The sequence below is a fragment of the Sapajus apella genome, unplaced genomic scaffold, assembly GCF_009761245.1.
Source record: "Sapajus apella isolate SASKATOON/1434 unplaced genomic scaffold, GSC_monkey_1.0 scaffold19, whole genome shotgun sequence".
Taxonomy (NCBI): Eukaryota; Metazoa; Chordata; class Mammalia; order Primates; family Cebidae; genus Sapajus; species Sapajus apella.
The window spans coordinates 21045628-21061605 of NW_022436959.1; the positions used below are offsets into that span (position 1 = coordinate 21045628).

The 15978-nt window shown below is 36.9% G+C and overlaps 1 protein-coding gene across 12 annotated transcripts in view; it reads left to right on the top strand.

Moving 5' to 3' along the window:
* CRPPA (CDP-L-ribitol pyrophosphorylase A) overlaps window positions 1–15978 on the top strand; it is a 331189-nt gene that overhangs the window by 135764 nt on the left and 179447 nt on the right. For all 12 annotated transcript variants that reach the window (XR_004271443.1, XR_004271445.1, XR_004271444.1 and 9 more), the window contains one exon: window positions 7975–8072. Coding sequence is in view for 9 of the 12 variants with exons in the window: in XM_032286714.1 (XP_032142605.1) it covers window positions 7975–8072 (98 nt within the window). In the remaining 3 variants the exon portion in view is untranslated. The remainder of the gene's footprint in view (window positions 1–7974; window positions 8073–15978) is intronic.

Sequence of the window (15978 nt, forward strand, 5' to 3'; positions counted from 1 at the left end):
GCTGAATTTTATCAAATTGTTTTTCTATGTCTATTAACAGTATCATATTGTTTTTAGCCTTTATTCTGTTGATAGGGATGTATCACATTTATGAAGTTGCATATGTTGAACAATCTGGTATCCCTGGGAGAAATCCCACTTGACTGTGGTGTGTTATCTTTTGATGTGCTGCTAGATTTGGTTTGCTAATGTTTTCTATGGAGTTTGTTGATATTTGTCAGGGATATTGGGCTGTAGTGTTTTTGGTTTTTTTAATGTTGTATTCTTGTCTGGTTTTGGTGATGCTTGCCCCAAAGAATGAGTTAGGAAGAATTCCTTCCTCTTCAATTTCTTGGAATAGTCGGAAGAGACTTAGCACCAGTTCTTGATAAGTTTATTAGAGTTTGGCAGTGAATCCATCTGGTCCTGGGTTTTTAGTTCCTGAGAGACTTTTTATTACTGCTTCAATATCATTAATAATTATTGGTCTGTTAATTTTTTTTTTATTTTCTCCTCATTCAATCTTGGTAGGTTGTATGTCTCCTGGAATTTGTCAACTTCCTCTAAGATTTCCTGGTTATCTGCATATAGTTGGTCATAATAGTTTCTCGTGAGTCTCTGTATTTTTATGTATCAGTTATAATGTTCCCTTCTTTCTCATTTTATTCGGTGGTTCTTTTTTGCTTAGTGGTTTACTGATGATAATTATTATTTTTGGGTGGTTTGCAACCAAACTTCATTTTGTTTATCTTTGTATTTTGTTTTTTGTTTTGGGTTTTTTTTTTTTTTTTTTGGAGGGGGTCACAGTCTCACTCTGTCACCCAGGCTGGAGTGCAGTGGTGCAATCTTGGCTCACTGCAACCTCCACCGCCCCAGTTGAAGCAATTCTCCTACCTGACTCCAGAGTAGTTGGGGTTACAGGTATGTACCCACCATGCCTGGCTAATTTTTGTGTTTTTAGCAGAGATGGGGTCTCAGCGTGTTGGCCAAGCTTATCTTGAATTCCTGACCTCAGGTGATCCACTCACCTCGGCCTCCGAAAATCCTGGGATTACAGGCGTGACCCACTGTGGATAGCCTGTATTGTGTTTTTAGTCTTTATTTTGTTAAGCTCTGTTGTGATCATTCTTTCTATTTACAAATTTTGGATTTTTGTTTTTGTAGTTCTTTGGGGTGCATCATCAGCTTGTTATGTTACATCTTAATAAAATTGGAATTATGTTAAAATATTTTTAAGTCTTATTCATTTTTTTTCCTTAGAATACATAGATTTAAAATAAATATTTTATCTTGACTTACTGATAGTTGTTACTGGCTTGAAAGTAAAATGGTTGTATTTTTTATTCCTCTAAAATAAGATTCCACTGATAATTTCTTGATCTCTCTATGTCTGTCTTTTTTTTTTTAAACAGTCTTTGTTTAACACCAATTTTTTATTCAAATTGATGTAAGAAAATGTGTATATTAGTTTGCTAGCACTGCCATAACAAAGTACCAAGTCTGGGTGGCTTAAACAGCCAAAATTTGTTTTTTCATAACTTTGGATGCTAGAGGTCCGAGATCAAGGTTTTGGTAGGTTTCCTTTCGTCTAAAGCCTCTCTGCTTGCCTTGTAGGTGGTTTCTTCATCCTTTGTCTTCACATAGTCTTTCCTCTATAGATGTCTGTGTCCATATTTCCTTATTTTCACCCAGGCTGGAGCACAGTGGTGCAATCTTGGTTTACTGCAACCTCTGCTTCCCAGGTTCACGTGATTCTCATGCCTCAGTCTCCCAGGTAGCTGTAATTACAGGTGCACGCCACCATGGACAGCTAATTTCTGTATTTTTAGTAGAGACAGAGTTTTGCCAGATTGGCCAGGCTGGTCTTGAACCTCTGACCTCAAGCGATCCACTCGTTTGGCCTCCCGAAGTGCTGGTATTACAGGCATGAGCCACCATGTGCCATTGTGCCCAGCCAATATTTCCTTTTCTTACAAGGGTCCACCCTAAAGACCTCATCTTAAGCATCTCTTTAAAGACCTTATCTCCAAATAAAGTTAAATTCTGAAGTATATTGGTGGGTAGGATTCCAGCATGCCAGTTTGTGGGGGAACCCAGTTCAACCCATAGTAATGTGTGTGAGTCATGATCCTAGTACAGAGCCTGGAAAATAAGTCTCAGCTATCTTCTTGGTGCTACTGTGTTCCAAAGCTTGGGATGACACTGGGAAATCATAAACTGGAGTTCAGGAGTTTGTGATCTTGTGGAAGAGAAAGACAACAAAAGCACTATAATGTAGAAACTGTAATCAAAGTAAAATCAAAATGCAAAACAGTGTTAGAGGAAAATAATCTTTCAGGATGCTAATTTCACATAGATTTCAGTTAGAAATCTTAAAGTTGACAATTTTATGCCTGACTTTGCGCAGTTTACTTGCTTCATAGATGGCTTTTATTCATCTATAAAATGGAGAAAATAATTCATACTCCTTTATTATAGTCATTAGGTAAAACATAAAAAAGTACCTACCATAATAAAAAGCAAAGGCAGTATTAAAAAGATGTAGTATGACATGAGCACTAAATAAGGAGTAATACATCTGCTGACTATTGAAATGACTATAAGGAACTGGCATGGCTCTTTTGGTACATAATGCATGGATATCAACTCTGAATAAACTTAGAAGAATCATATTACATACAGATTTCTTTTTTTCTGAAATCCTATGCTGAAAGGCCTTTCCTCAGGAATACTCAGATTCAATAATACAGTGATTTTTACTTCAATAGAAGGAGAATGCTTGGTGTGTTGATATGTGTTTGAGAGAGATACTTTTATATATTAGAAATAGGGTTTTTTTAGTTTCAACAGTCTCCTTGGTGATTGTTACCTCTGCATTTCTTCTCCTACCCAACCCACAAATACACCACAATGTGTCTAAGACACAGGCTATACTTATTAAAACAGATGGCACTTGAAGTGAACCTTGTTGGAGAATTAGATCATGCTGCAGGCAGGGGAACATGTATTTTATAGGTAGGTTCAAGAAATTGGTAGGAAGCATTGGTTGATTGACGAATAAGGTATGAGTTGACTGCTTTGTATAGGATGAGAAGAGGTGGGAATCCTATGATGAGGACCTGGGAATTACTGGTTACCTGGTGAAGAATGCTTAGAGCTTTGCCCATATAAGACAGTTCTGCAGAGGAACACCAATAGAGGAGGTATAGATATGGATACAGATCAACATTTGGCTCACCAACTTATGTAGGCTGGTAAGTCCAAAATCTGAAGAGTAGATGTCTCAGGCTTTCATTTGATTGGATGAGGATTACCTATAGTGTGAATCACCATCTGCTTTATTCATCCTACCTATTTAAATGTTAATCTCAATCCAAAACACCTTCACTGAAACACTTAATGTGATATTTGACCAAATATCTGGGTACCCTGTGGTCCAGTCAGGTTGATACACAAATTAACCATTGGAGCCAGGAAAGTTAAGTTGAATATTGTTTCTTTTTGGCATAATTTTAGTTGGCAATATATATATATATATATATCTTTACCCTTTAGAGGTTCTCAGACATTGGCTGATGTATTAACTGAAAAATCTGGGCTTCTTATTTAATGCTTAGTTTTCAATACAAGGCTATCGATTATGCTGATGTGAGTTTTCTCTCTGTTAAATCATAACAAGCTATGTGACCTTTAAATGCTATAGACAAAGTTATTCAGTGTAAATCAGATTATATGTTAAAATTATTTTGGGGGGACCCTACTTGTTATGACATTAGTATTTTGCCCACTGCCACTGCCTTTTTAGAAGCTATTTAAAAAATAGGGTAATGTAAAAACTAAAACTTGGAGGCTGATATCAGTCAAATTGACAGGTCATGTATCATTTAATGTTACGTCTAAGTACTTTATAATTTATTCTCAGGTCTGTTTTCAGGGGTAGTACAAAGACTAGATTTTTGTATTAAAGTTTGTATAATTCTGGAATGTAAAATGGTTTTGTGATAAGCCTCACTATTTTTAGTTCAACCTCTGGAATTTTCTAAGAAGTGCTTTATTAATGGAACAGAGATTAAGAATTCTAAAGGCTTCTATGTTTTTGATATCTTTAACCTCAAAGTAGTCGTTACGTGCTTTGCTTTCTTTGAGAAAATCATCAGTATTAATCATAAGTTTGGAAAGAATTTTGTGCTTTGTGAAAAAATGATTTTTCAATATTTCGTGTGCCTTTCCTCCTCTCATTGAGTTTTGGGTTACTAGAATAACACTGAGATTGAGGAGGTTCAATTAATTTATTGGAGCCCTGCTCCTGTAGTTCTATTTTCTTCTATTCTGAACTTCCAAGTCTATGGTACAGGTACAGTCATTACTGGTTTTTCCTTTTTTTGAGACTATCTTAATTACCATCCACAATGAAGATTGATAGTGCAGCATGCTTTTGAAATTGTCAATAGCAATCACATAAAATGCTTCAGCCTAGATCTTAGTGGAGATATTAAGATTTAAACAATGAGAACGAGTAGGCATTTGTTTTAAAGAAATTCAGAAATGCAAACATAGCTGTATTACATAAAACTTGTATTCCATTGTCACATATGATTATGGCATGTTTGCTAAAACTTGGAAATTTGAAACAAAGTCTTAGTGGGATGCAGTTGATATGGATTGTTTACCAAACTTTGAAATATCAAGACCATAAAGAATAAATTAATTTGAAGTCAGAAATTGATATTTTTGAGTAGACAGAAGTTATTTCAATTTATGTTCTTAATGTATGTGCCCATAACAGCATAATTGCATCATCGACTAGGTGTTTCCTAGTACCAGGCACCAGAAATAATTTTACACATTATCTAATCCTTACTAAAATCGCAAAATGTAGTCTTTTACACACATCTCCTGCCTTCCTCTTACACATGTCTATTTTTAAAATGACAATATTTTATTCTACAGAAAGATGAATCTTAAAATTGTTACACTAGTTGGAAAATGCAGTAATAGTTGCTGTCACTTCTTACTCAATTTTGAGCAGACAATGCGTAACACAATGAAGTCATCAGTAAATGAAAAGACTCTTCAAGTCCATCTCCTTGCCCTCGATTTGTCCTTTTACGGATGTGTGCTTCATAATAATCTTTTAAAAAGTAAAATCCTTAAAGAAAATTTGACTGCATAGAAATCATTCTTTGGTCTCTTCTCATTTCACACATGCAAAGAGCTGCCAAAGTATCAATATGCTACTTTCAGCATCTGTTCAGATATAGAATTGAAATTGTATAAAAATTTAAAAATTATATTTCCCTCAACAAATATTGAATGCCTGTCAGGTTTCTTATATCTGTAGTTATTAAATATGTTATCTTATTTAATATCACCTTTGTAAAGGTGAGGGATTGCTTAATTGTAAAACCAGTGAGGCATGCAGATAAGAATAGTGTTTGTGTGGGTTTGGGTTTTTAAAATAGTTGTATGTCAGAAATATCAAAGTTTCTGTATAATGGTCAACTGAACACAACTCTCTTCTCAGTGAACTCACCATCCTCACCATCCTCCAATTGCCACACAGAAGATTAAAGAAAAATGCAAAAATAGTCCCAAATATTCCATTTCAGGTGATTGGCTATAGTAGGATACATACATACCCTATATATAAACACACACAAATAGTATACATACAGATACATGCACACATATATAGAATCATTTATATAGTTCTACCTGTGTATACTTAAAGATACAGTATCATCTATATATTGTCATATATATATGATACGTATGCGATGTGTTAGTAAATCTATGTAAAAGGGAAGCTCTTCATTATTGTATCTTTTAAGTTTGAAAGTTATTTAATAACTTGCAAACAAAACGTTAACATGAAATATACACTGTATAGGTATAAACAGGTAGAGCTCTCTAAATAGTATCATTAATATATGGTAGATCATAGATTGTTACTATTTATATCTATATAGTATATATGATACAAATGATATGTATGACACTATATATAAAGTATAAATTTGGTGTTATATATATGAAACCATATTTATAAAGGTTCTATATGTGACAGAACTTTTTACAATTCTGACATCATAAAAAAAATCAATGCAGTACCTAAGCAGAGGTTTTTAATCTGGCTGTACATCAGAATCACTTTTGGAACTTTACAAATATGTAGGCTAGTATCTTGTTTGATATGCACTACACATTGATATTTGAAAATATAAAAGGAAAACAAAAAGATATTTATGTTGATTGTGATGTGCAACCAGTTGATAACCATTGAATTAGAAATTGATAAAGATTTGGTTTGTGGTCTAATCTTTGAATGACTGTAGACAGAGAATTTATCAGTAGGAAGGACATATTGATTGGTTCCATAGACATTGTAAGAAATTGGCCTGTGAAATGCAGACCACTATAGATTGCAAATAACTGGGAATTAGGAATGATTAGCTGACAATGTAGAAACCAAGACAATAGTAGATCCACCATATTTCTTATGACGTTACTTATGAATCTAGAATCTACATCCTTATGTTTTGTTCACTTACGAGAGGTGAACTTTAAAGTCTACTGCTATTAATATAGATTCATAAATTTTTTCTTAATTTTTGTTTTTAGGAGAGGGTACTTTTTAAATCAGTTTCAAACTTAAAAGATACAGAAATAACACAAATAGCTTCCCTGTCTTTTACCTACCTAGATTCAGTACTTAACCAGCTATTTACATTTTGTCTCATTTACTTTATCATTTCTGTTCATGTACTCCCCTCACACCTTTTCCGTCACACTTTCTTCTCCGTCTCCTCCTTCATCTCTTCACCAGTAGCACTGTGAACTACTTAATGGGGTGGTGTTTAAACCACCAAATTTATAGAAATTGTTGCATAGCAATCTAATAAAAACAGTAAAATTCTACATAATCCATAGGTGAAATAAGAAACAATAGAAATTAGATGTTTCTAATGATACGATTGTAAACAAAAGCAAATAAAAAGAAATGACATCTTTTAAACTAAATGTGAAGTAATTTAAATTGAGTGAAAATATCACATTGTTTGAGATACAACTAAAACTGTTACTAGAGGAAAATTTAGAGACTTAAATGTAAATAGTAGAAAAAAGGAAGAGAGTCAGCAACTTAGACATTTTTAAAAAGAAAAGCAGCAAATGAAACTGAAAGATAGTGGAAGGAAGAAAATACTGAAAAATTTTAAGATAGGAATATGGGGATTAAGAAAAAATTTCAGACTTCAGCTCATGGTTGAACTTCATATCATGAAAACAAGAGGTCACCATACCTTGAATCAGGGTACCTTCTGATTTGCCTGCTGTAGAGCAGGACTTAATATCTTTTGAGAGAATGTATCCAGGGTTTCCAGAGGTGACTATCACTGTGTCACATAGTTCATAAATTTTAAATCAGACCATCTCAGCTCTTCCAGATGTGAAGAAAATTATTTCAGCTGTTTTTTACTTGTTATGGCTGTAGTCAGAACAGGAAGTTAATTTTATTGAATTGAAAATCTAGAGGAATGCCAAGGAACATGATGTACTTAACCAGGGCACTGGATGGCACAGTAAGTCTGTGCATAGGGAATAACCTGTAGCCTAAAGAGTGAATCTGTTTGAGAAGGAATTTGTTGGGTTCTGGGAGACTCGTTATAAACATGGAAAGATTGAATTGTTGAACTTGAAATGGTAGTCACCTCTAGTTACTCCCTACTGAATGCATCCTAAAATATCTTATTTCTGTTAGTTGCACAATGGCTGCTTCTTCACCCACAAAGTGTTTAATGGATAGATTTATGGACTGGGGTCGTAAACTGGATCAAGGCCATCTTAGTGTGGACACAGATTAATCCACTTGGGCTAAAGTCAGAACCTTCCTATTTTTGGTCAACAGCTAAGAACATCAGGTAAGTTTAGGTTTCAGCATCCTAGGGCCTTGTTATATGTTTTGTTTGAAACGTAATTTTTTTTTTTTAATTTCAGAGAAAATTTCCCAAGAGATTTGTGTAGTTACAGATATAGAGGAAGATAACAAATATGTAAGTCATCTTCTTGAAGAAGTGCTAAAAAGTGAATTAAATGTAAGTATTCAAAGACTGAATTTGATAAACTTTGATTGCCACTTTTATAGTATAAATATATCTTTCTCAAAAAAACAGAAAAATATTTTAATCGTAACGGTCTTGTTATTTTGCCTCGATGAAATTCTTTGGTCTCGCAGCACTTACTATCCAAAACATATTCCATCCCTCTTTTCATTCCTGTCATGGATTTTCTTCCAGTCTCCATGTCCTTTAGGAAGCCCTGCCTGATGCCTGTACTCCCCAGTGTAAGGCTGAGACTTGTCTTAAGAGGCATAGTGGCCAGCACGTGCTAGATGCTTAGTAAAGTTTGTAGACTCTATGAAGACTAGAGACAGATTAAGTAGAGGAAGGGGGAAAAAAAGAGACATGATGACAAAAGGTGAGATAATCATGATATTGAAAAAGTGAGTGAATGTGAAGTGACCCACTTCCTAGTTAAATTCATGTCTAATATTGGGGCTAGTAAAAAAAGATGAAATAAGTATGAGGATATCTGTAGGAACTATTTATATTTTACCACTAAGCTCTGCCATTAGTCATTTTTATGACAACTTTCAAGTATTTTGTTTGCCAAACTTAATTTTGTATATTTTAAATAATTTCCCTGCTTTCATTAAAATGTATAACTTCTAATCAGAGTTTATGAACAACATGTGACTTTTTTTTTTTTTTTTTTTTTTTTGACGGAGCCTTGCTCTGTTGCCAGGCTGGAGTGCAGTGGTGCTGACCTTGGCTCATTGCAACCTTCAACTCCCTGGTTCAAGTGATTGTCCTGCCTCAGCCTTCTGAGTAGCTACGATTACAGGCACAGCAGCCATACCCAGATAATTTTTGTATTTTTAGTAGAGACGAGGTTTTGCCATGTTAACCAGGCTGGTCTTGATTTTCTCACCTTGTGGTCTGCCTGCCTCAACCTCCGAAAGTGCTGGGAATTATAGGCATGAGCCATGGCAGCCGGCGTGATGACCTTTTAATAACATACATAATTCTCATCAAAAGCAGAGGGTGAAAGTTCATTTTAGCTATGTAACTTTTTTTTTTTTTTGAGAGAAAGTCTCGCTCTGTCACTAGGCTGGAGTGCAGTGGAACGACCTCGGCTCACTGCAACCTTCACCTCCTGGTTCAAGCAATTCTCCTGCCTCAGCCACCTAAGTAGCTCGGTCTACAGGTGAGCACCACCACACCTATTAGCTTTGTCATTTTCTCATGCTAGCATAGTTGGAAAGAAAACAGGCTCTGTTATCAGACTGCTTGCACTTTGGATGTCAGCTCTGTTTCCTAATTACCTTATCTGTAAATTGAAACTGTTAATAATAACTATATTATAAAGTTGCTGGGAGAACTGAATAACATGAATATATTTAAAGCACTTAGAGAAGCATCTGGCATGCAGTAAGTTTTCAATGAATATGAACTATAATTAAACTTTCAATGATAAGTTGACAGGGTGGTGTGACAGTATTACATAGTACAGATTGCTAGTTCCCACACTTCAGTGCTGTACTGAATGCATGAGTTGTTAAAATTAACAAATTAGCCAGTGTCTTCTACATCCTCTTCTTTGAAGAATCTAACTTGAATTAGTATGCTTTAACTTAAAGTTTATAGCTGAAAGATGACAGTGAACTTTTTTACTGTATATATTCTTACATTCTTGTTGTGAACTACTATACCTTCTCCCTCAAGCCATTATTTATTCTTAGTTGTATAAGTAAATATACATATAATAGTCACCACAAATGCTTATGTTGATAGCTTAATCATTTTGGTTTTCTGGAACTAATCCTCCAATAGATGCTCTTGTGAGGACTCACGGGCACAGTATTCCCAAGTTCTTCCATGTGAATAAAATTAATCTTTTGCTCAAAAACTTCAAGATGGTTTTGGCTAGATTAAAAACCATCTTGATTCAACAATTTTTTGTTGAGCATCTTGGATATGCCAGTCTGTTTTGTCATAAAGTATTTTGGTCAAATGTGGTGAACATCTGACTTTCTTCATCTTACAAGTGACTTAGTCTTTTTGCCTGGATGCTCAAATAATTCTTTTCCTTTAAAGTCCTTTTGTTTTACTACAGTTTTCTTAATTATGGTCCTTTTGGTTGATACTGCTAGGTACATAGTGGATTCTTCTGGGTAGTTCCAAATCTTGTTATTTGGCATTATTTTCTTTAGTATTTTCTGTTTTGTTAATTTACTTTTCTTCAGGGGTTCCTGTTGGATGAAGCTTACATGTTATTTGGGCATCTATAGCTGTTACTTTCTCTTGAGTTTTTCTAATCTCTTAATTTCTTCTTTATTTTCTTACTTCCTGTCTTTTCCTTCTCTTGAGGCATTACCATTTGCGTTTTTTTAAATTCAGTCTTCATTTCTGAAATATTTTTTACATTTTTTTCTCTTCTCATCACCTTGTTTCCAAGTTACTCCAAGTCTGACTTTTCTAGTTCCTTTATTTTCTTAATTTCTATTAGCTTATTAAATACTGGGTTATTGTCTTCATTTATTTTATGACTGGTCTTTCTTAAGTGCTTGAGTTTCCTGTATGGACATTATTTTGCTCTTTATTCTTTCTTTGCTTTCCTTTTCTTTTTTGACACAGGATCTTGCTCTGTCACCCATGCTGGAGTGCACTGGCACTATCATGGCTGTCTGCAGCCTTGGCATCCTAGGCTCAAGCGATCCTCACACCTCATCTTCCTGAGTAGCTGAGACCACAGGCACACACTGCCATGCCCAGCTATTTTCTTTTTTGTGGAGACAGGAGTCTCCATTTATTGCGCACGCTGGTCTCAAACTCCTGGCCTCAAGTGATCCTCTCACCTTGGCTACAAGGATGGCTGCTGCACCTAGTCCTATTTTTGCTTTTAAAGTAGAAGAGTTTTATTTAGTTTAGGAGGAAGGGATGGGTCAAAATAACACTTCTGTGGCCCTCTTTTGCCTGCACTTCCTCTTTCCTTTATTCCTAGTATGCCTCTCTTGGTCCATCTAGACTTCTCAGGCTGGTCCTTTAACATACTAGGGTGCTTCTCTTTATTGGTTTTGAGTGTCCTTTGGGCCCAGACCCTCAGTTATCTCTAGCAGAGAACCTTCATGTAGTTCCTTTGTTTTCAACTTTGAATTAAAGCCTACAAAGTCTTCTCCTAGTTTCTGTTGCTATTCCCAGAATGGAATGGCCAGCTGAAGTCTCCAGAAAGTACCTGATGATGATTCTCTTTTCTGTCTTTTTTGGTTTACTTTCATTTTCTTCTACAGTTTTTTAAACTGTTTGTGTCTTTATGTGTGCTACCAATTTACCCCTGCCCACTGATACTGTTTTGTTTTTTTTTTTTTTTTCTCTTTGGTTGTTTTTAGACACTGCCTCACTCTGTTGCTCAGACTAGAGTGCAGTGTCATCATCTCAGCTCACTGCAAACTCTGCCTCCCAGGTTCAAGCGATTCTTGTGCCTCAGCCTCCCAAATACTGGTTTTATAGTAGATAATGTCTGTAGGTCTTTTGTTTTTATATCCTCCTTGCTTTTGTCTGTTTTTATGAAGGGTGTGCAGAGATTCAAAGACTAAAATCACATTTCTAGCTTTCTAGAATCTTTTTCCCCTTGATTCTTTGTATGCTCTCCTGGCCATTTATAATTTTTAAAGAGCACTTAAATTTCTTTTTTAATTTCAAGTATTTAATTCATCTATAAATATAGATATAGCAAATTTAGAATTTTTAAAAATTAGATTTGACTTGAACTTACAGATTTCTTTCATATACTAGACAAAACTAAAAAGTATTCATATATTCAAAAGTAAGAAAATCACCATTCCTCAAAAAACTTTTGTAAAGTTTATTCTCTGTAGGTTTATTGCCAAGTTAAAAATGAGGAAACTGAGGCCAGCACAAGAAAATTAGATGCCAATTTATTCAGCTCCCGGGCGAGGTTCTGTGGTCCTGGGGAGAGGGACCAGGGAAGTCGCGCCTGACTCCTCTCAGGAGTGGGGTTTTATAGGGAGTGAAGGCGTTTGATTGGATTTGGAGAAACAGGATGTGGACAGGGTGAGCTGCTATTGGTAGGTAGGTGGGATTTCCAGTGAGCGGGATAAGTGCTGAGTGCAGAGGGGATTTCCAAGGTGGGCTAGGTGCCGAGTGCAGAGGGGATTTCCAAGGCGGAGCTAGATGATGGGTATATTCTGATAATGTAATTTTCAAGCGGGGAGGGAGATGGGCATGTTCGAACTCCTGGCGAGGCAACCGGCCTTACACCTTTTAATTGTAATATCCTCCTTTTTGAAGATATGTTAGAGTTTTTATTTAGTTTTAATGAACTAATGTAGAACTTTCTAAAACTGAACTTTGATGTCCTGTTACTTAGAGAATCTTGGTTGACCTTGAAAGGAAATATCATTCCTGCTAAGCCCTTCCTGGCTTCTAAATTTGGTTAAAAAGAATGAAAAGTTTAAAAAAACCTGTATGCCTCACAAACCTAAGAGAATGCCTCCCCTTAGAAACAGCCACAACACTAATTATGTAGTGCCAGGGATTGTACTGAAATGGGTAGTTCCTTTGACACCTTTGCGGGTCTCACTAAGGAGTTGGTGCATTTACTCAGCCCAGAGCTCTCAGCCCCTAATGGGATGGCCACACAGGTGAGCAAATACAGAGGCCAGGACAAGTCGTTCTGGGTGCTGGCAGTAATAGAACTTCCTGTGGTGCCATGGCAGCATATAGCAAAGGTATCCATGACCTCTGGAGCCCCAGAGGACGTTTGTTACGTTGTGCTCTTTCATCTTTCCTGTCTACTATTGCGAGACCAGCTCCCAATATCTCAACGTGGATTCAGTGTCTCTCAAAGTGATCAAGTGGTTGTTGAAAAGAAAGACAGACAAGGAAATATTTTTCCTTAAAGTTGGGCCCATGGGAGACACCACCTAATGCCGCTCCATGTGTGTCTGACATTCTCCTGAAAACCTCTATTTTTTGTTAGACTCTTTCAATAGGGGAGGGTGAATGAGGTCACACAGTTTCAGTGATAATTATACAAAAAGAAACATAAGCAAAAACTGTTGTCCAAAGATCACGATATGGTTTTGTAAAAGCGGAACAATGTAATAGTTTCTATGCTTCAGCATAAAAACCATAAACCTTAGCAAGAATACAGGTTAATTATAAAGTTATAATTATCAGCAAGAAAAGCATTGGGCTCACAGCTGCAGGGAGAACAGGATCTGACACAGGACTATTGGCCTGACCACAAAACTGCAAGAAGGGGAAGACCCCATGCAGGCCTGGAGAAGCAGTGGGAGAAGCAAGTCTTTTACATCTTTATCTCAACCACAGAGGTTTTTCCTCACGACAGACACCCCTCATGCATCCATTTATAGGCTCTCCAAAAGGGTTGCATTCCCTTACCAAGGCCATAATCAATATGCCTTTCCTGGGAAAGGAATCTGGGTAATAAGACTCTCCATTACATGTCTGCTTACAGGCTGCCTGCAACAAGAAGCTTATTAGGTACTGTCATCTCTCTCCGGCAGTCAGGCTATGTGGTTTGTCTTTTACACAGAGTTCCTGTTTTTACAAAAGAGCATAGCAGGAGGAAAAGTCACAAGCTGCTATTTAACTCTTTACATTATTCTTCATTTTCTCAAATATAATAAATACAGTAAGTAACAAGCATAACAAATAACTCATTTCGGTGAAACCAAATTCTAAGAGAATTTACAGATTAGAAATCAACAATTTCTTCTTGTTATTTCAGATGCTAGGGTTTTGCCAGTTCTTCCAGAAGCTTGGAATTGCTCAGTCACCACTGAGGGGTCCACAGTGTTCCCAAACAGCTTAAGTGTTTAGCAAGTCAGTGGAGTGTCAGGGTAAAAGCCTTTTGCACCAGCCCTCTTGGTAGCCAAGTTGCTGTTTGGTGTCTAGGAGGAATCAGGCTGCATGAGTGAATTGAAGAGTAGTAGAGGTGGAGGATTTTACTGAGCAGTGGAAGTGGCTTTCAGTAGGATGGGGTGCTGGAAAGGGGATGGAGTGGAAAGATGGTCTTCCCCTGCAGTTTGGCTGTCCCCTGCTGAACTCTTCTGTGAAGTACCACCGTCAAGCCATGCCTCTTAAATCAAACTGCTTATCTTTGATGGCTGCTGCTTCTCTCCTCTCCTCTGCCACTTCACTCTGCTGCTCTGCCACCTGTCTGCCAGTAAAGCCTGGGATTTTTATGGGTACAGGATGGGAGGCAGGGTGGGCCAAAAAGCATGAACAAACAGGAATGCATGTTCTCACTTTGTGCCACCGTACCAGGCTTGAGGGTGTGGCCCTCACCAGGGACTGCCATTCTTCTACCCTGTATTTCCCTGCCTCTTGTCTGTATCAGTACTATGCAGTACTTTTCTCTTTAAAATAACCCTGTGATGTCCCCCTTTATTTTACAAATGGAAATAGGAAACCTTGAAGTTTGATTTGCCTAAGATCATGTAACTAGTGAATATAGATGTTAGTTGAGTCAAAGTGGTCTCTCCTAATTAATAATCCAAGGAAGGTGAGATATAAGACTGAGATTTTTAAGTTTAACAAAGGGCTGATAACTAATGTGTGAAAGACATCCCCTTGGGAAAGGATTTATCTAGTTTTGTATACTTTTTCTCTTCCCTTATAAAGGTAAATTTATCTTATGACATTTTTCAGCTTATAACTTACACAAAATGCAATGTATTCTAACATTTTCACCTCTCAGAGCTTTTATCCTACTTTGAAAAGAATGTGTAGAAGGATAAAGTCACCACTATTGAAATCCTGGCATCTGTAGGGCAGATCAGTGTGGGTGTGGAGCTGCTCAACACACAATGGGAGGCTTGTTTTGTTAACATGAAAAGAAAGAATGTTTTCCTTTGAAATTAAGGGAAAAGATTGGGTATGTTTATTGTAATTATCTGTACTAGAATTTTGCAACATACCTTGCAGGTGAACCAAACATCTAACTTTAATGTAATGACACACACTAAATACCTGGAAGAGGTTGTTAAAAAGTTAAGTAAAGAGCTAACATGGGAGAGGCACCTCTCCTCCTCCCCCCATACACTGGCCTTTTCATTGATACTTAAAGGACAAGGTTTTGTTATCAGTCTTTTATTTTCTTCCTTCATTTGCCTAAGAATTTTGAAGTGTTTCACAGACCTTACCAGGTTTGGAGATAGAGGTCTCCAGAGATAGATCATGGTGGTAGACAGTTGCAAAGGGACCTCTCTCACTTATTCCCACTTCTCAGTAAATATCGGAAAATACTTTCTATTGTTGTATTTGACCGGAGCGTAGAAAGTTACCACAAGACAAAAGTATGCCAGATTGCAGGGTCATTTATTTATGCCGGCGACCACAGAGGACTCACGTCTCTCCAACCTGTGGTGGCAACAGGAGGGTGCCACGATTTTTTATACCCGAAAAACCACCTTGGGAGTGGGGGTGAGGGGCAGGGATGGGGATGAAAAGGCTTCAGACATTCCCAGGGCTAGTGGATTCTGTAAATTACCTCCTGGGCAGAGATGAGGGTGGGGGTCTCCGGACATTCCAAGGGCCAAGGGGACTTTTGTCATTCCGTTTGTTACTTAAGTGGTTTACAGAAGTCAAGATAAACATTTGTTTACACATTATCTGGTTAAGGTGGAAATCACAGACCTTAGTTACTTATTACAAGTCACAGGAGCCAGGATGGAACTAGCTTGGGCTGCTTAGTCTGGCAATTGCGGTAAGCAAAGGCTAGCAATTCTGGCAGTTACTGATAAGAAAAGGTAAGCAGCTTTACATAGTTTTGAAGAACAAACAGCAGTTCTATTTACAGAGGCCAAGGACAGTAGTTATTGTAAGGAGAATGGGGCAGCCATTTCAACTTATCTAAAAACAGTTTTGCATTTTATAAAATAGTTTTGCTCCG